The sequence below is a fragment of the Emiliania huxleyi genome (genome assembly GCF_000372725.1).
Source record: "Emiliania huxleyi CCMP1516 chromosome Unknown EMIHUscaffold_1978, whole genome shotgun sequence".
Classification (NCBI taxonomy): Eukaryota; Haptophyta; order Isochrysidales; family Noelaerhabdaceae; genus Emiliania; species Emiliania huxleyi.
The window spans coordinates 1,375-3,510 of NW_005200617.1; the positions used below are offsets into that span (position 1 = coordinate 1,375).

The 2,136-nt window shown below is 62.3% G+C and overlaps 1 protein-coding gene across 1 annotated transcript; it reads left to right on the forward strand.

Annotated features, from left to right (window-relative positions):
- Nucleotides 1-278: 278 nt before the first annotated feature.
- Nucleotides 279-1,049, forward strand: EMIHUDRAFT_253933 (hypothetical protein; the record flags this gene model as incomplete). The annotated part of the gene is made up of 2 exons (XM_005781919.1): nt 279-521; nt 672-1,049. The coding sequence occupies 2 exons, from the start codon at nt 279-281 to the stop codon at nt 1,047-1,049; spliced, it is 621 nt and encodes a 206-aa protein (XP_005781976.1).
- Nucleotides 1,050-2,136: the final 1,087 nt, after the last annotated feature.

Consider the following 2,136-nt stretch of genomic DNA (forward strand, 5'->3'; position numbering starts at 1 on the left):
GGCGGCACCAACCCCGTGCGCTTTGAGTCAGCTCGATCCTCGGCATGCGCATTCAGAGCCACTGGTTCCCCACAACTGGACAGTACCTTGCGTATCAGCGAGCTCAATGAGCTGCGCGCCCAGCGCGATGCCGAGCAAGACGATGATGGGGCCGCCAAGCTGGGTCGTGAAGTGATTGAACTGCAGGGCAAGCTCAAGGAAAAGGAGGCCCTTCTCACTTCCGGTCCAACTTGGACAAGGAGAGCGAAGGCGGTGGCGGCGGCGGCGGCGGGCAGACTATGGACGTGGTCGAGCGGCTGATCAAGGAGATGCCGCTGTACGACGGCGCGCGGCAGGGGCTCGACGTGACGCTGATCGATACGCCCGGGTATGGCGATCTGCTTGTCGACACGCCTGGCCGCTCGAGCGCCGACAAGGTCGTCGCCGAGGTAGAGCGTCGGATCTCAGCGCACCTCGCGCAGGAGGTGGCGAGCCGCGACGACATGCCGCTCGACGAGGAGAAGCAGCTGTGGAATGGGCTGGTGCACATGCACATGCACATGCTACATGTGCCTCTTCTTGATCCCGCCGCACCGCATGAAGCGCGCCGACGTCGAGCTAATGCAGCGGCTGCACACGCTGGTGCCGCTCGTGGTGGCCATCGCGAAGAGTGACACAATATGACCACTGAGGAGACGTATACATACAAGAACCAAGTAAGTGGCCTGCTCAAGAAGCACAGCATCTCGACCTTCCGTTTCACCGATGGATCGATCAAGGAGGTCGAGCAGCTCCACGCCGAGAGCTTTGTGGACACGTTCAAGCCTCTCTACGGCGGCGCCGACGGCTCCTTGCCGTGGGCGGTCATGGGTGCCGATGACTCGCAGCGCGAGTACATCTGGGGGACGGCCATCACCAACGAGCCACGCCACTCCGAGCTGCCGGCGCTACGCGACCTACTGCTCAGTGCGGGAGGGTGGCAGCAGCTCAAACGAGACGCGGCACTCAAGGCGGACAAGGAGGCCGCACGTCGCGCCAAGGCAGTCTGGCCCACGGTGCCATGGGACTAAGAGGTTAGTCCCAGTGGCAGTCTGAGCTCTGACGCACTCTGGACAACCGCTGTAGCGAAGCGACCGTGTAGGTGCGGAGTGAGAAAAAAAACTGTTCAGTTTTCAAAGGCAAAACACAACGCTCTGCGGTTGGTGCACCCCTCACACTGACACATTCCCCTCATCCCCTACCCCTTGGCTGAGCACATCTACCTGCGAGCTAGCATCTCCGCATTTTCTCTTCCAGTCATCCGCCCGCGCCGCGCGCCATCACTGGGCGTCTAGTGCAGCCACTGACAGAGCTATTCCGAAGGAGTGGTCGACGCCTCGCCTGGAGTTCGGGTGGACTTGCGCACTGCTTAGCCCTGAGGGGGGAGTGTGTGTGAGGTGGTGTAATGTTGTCCCGTTTCAGGCGGCAGGTCAGGGGATTAGCCGGGAGGATTCGGCAGCTCAGCCGGGGGCTGAGCGTCTGCAGGCAGCCTTCCGCCCGCGCCGAAATTCACAGCCCTCCCGGGCCGACGGGGGTACTCCTTGGATCGGGCCCCGCTCCCCGCTTTTCCTGTACCTGGACTGTCCGGGTTAGGAGGGTGAGAGTATTGGGTGGGCGAGGGCAGTACATCTGGCGGGTGGCGATTGAGGGACAGCGTGGGTTGATTGGGGGGTCAATGGGCGCGCGGGCGGCGCTTCGTGGTCCTGGGCGAGCAGGGGAAGTGGTTAGGAGTCTGGGCCCAGAGATGAGGATTGTCGAGATGTCATGCGAGAGCGGTGGGTGGGCGAAAGTAGCGCGGCTGGAGAGTGGTGTCCGAGGACGCTGCGGACCCTCTAACGCTCGGGTGACGGGTCCCCCGGTCCAATTTTCCAAATTCCCCTGCTCGTCGTAGCTCGTGCAGGTGGGGAGGCTCCGGCTCAGGTCGTGGGGCATAGCTCGGGTGTAAACGGGGTCTGGGCAGCGGCCCGCCGCAGGCGCCGCCGGAGGCTGGCCCGCCGCAGGCGCCGATTTTTTTTGGCGTTTTTTGCTCAAAATTGAGATATTTCTCATCAAATTCTCATCAAAATCGAGCTCGCTACGTCCTACGAGCTCTCTAACTGCACAGCACTCCTCGTTGAG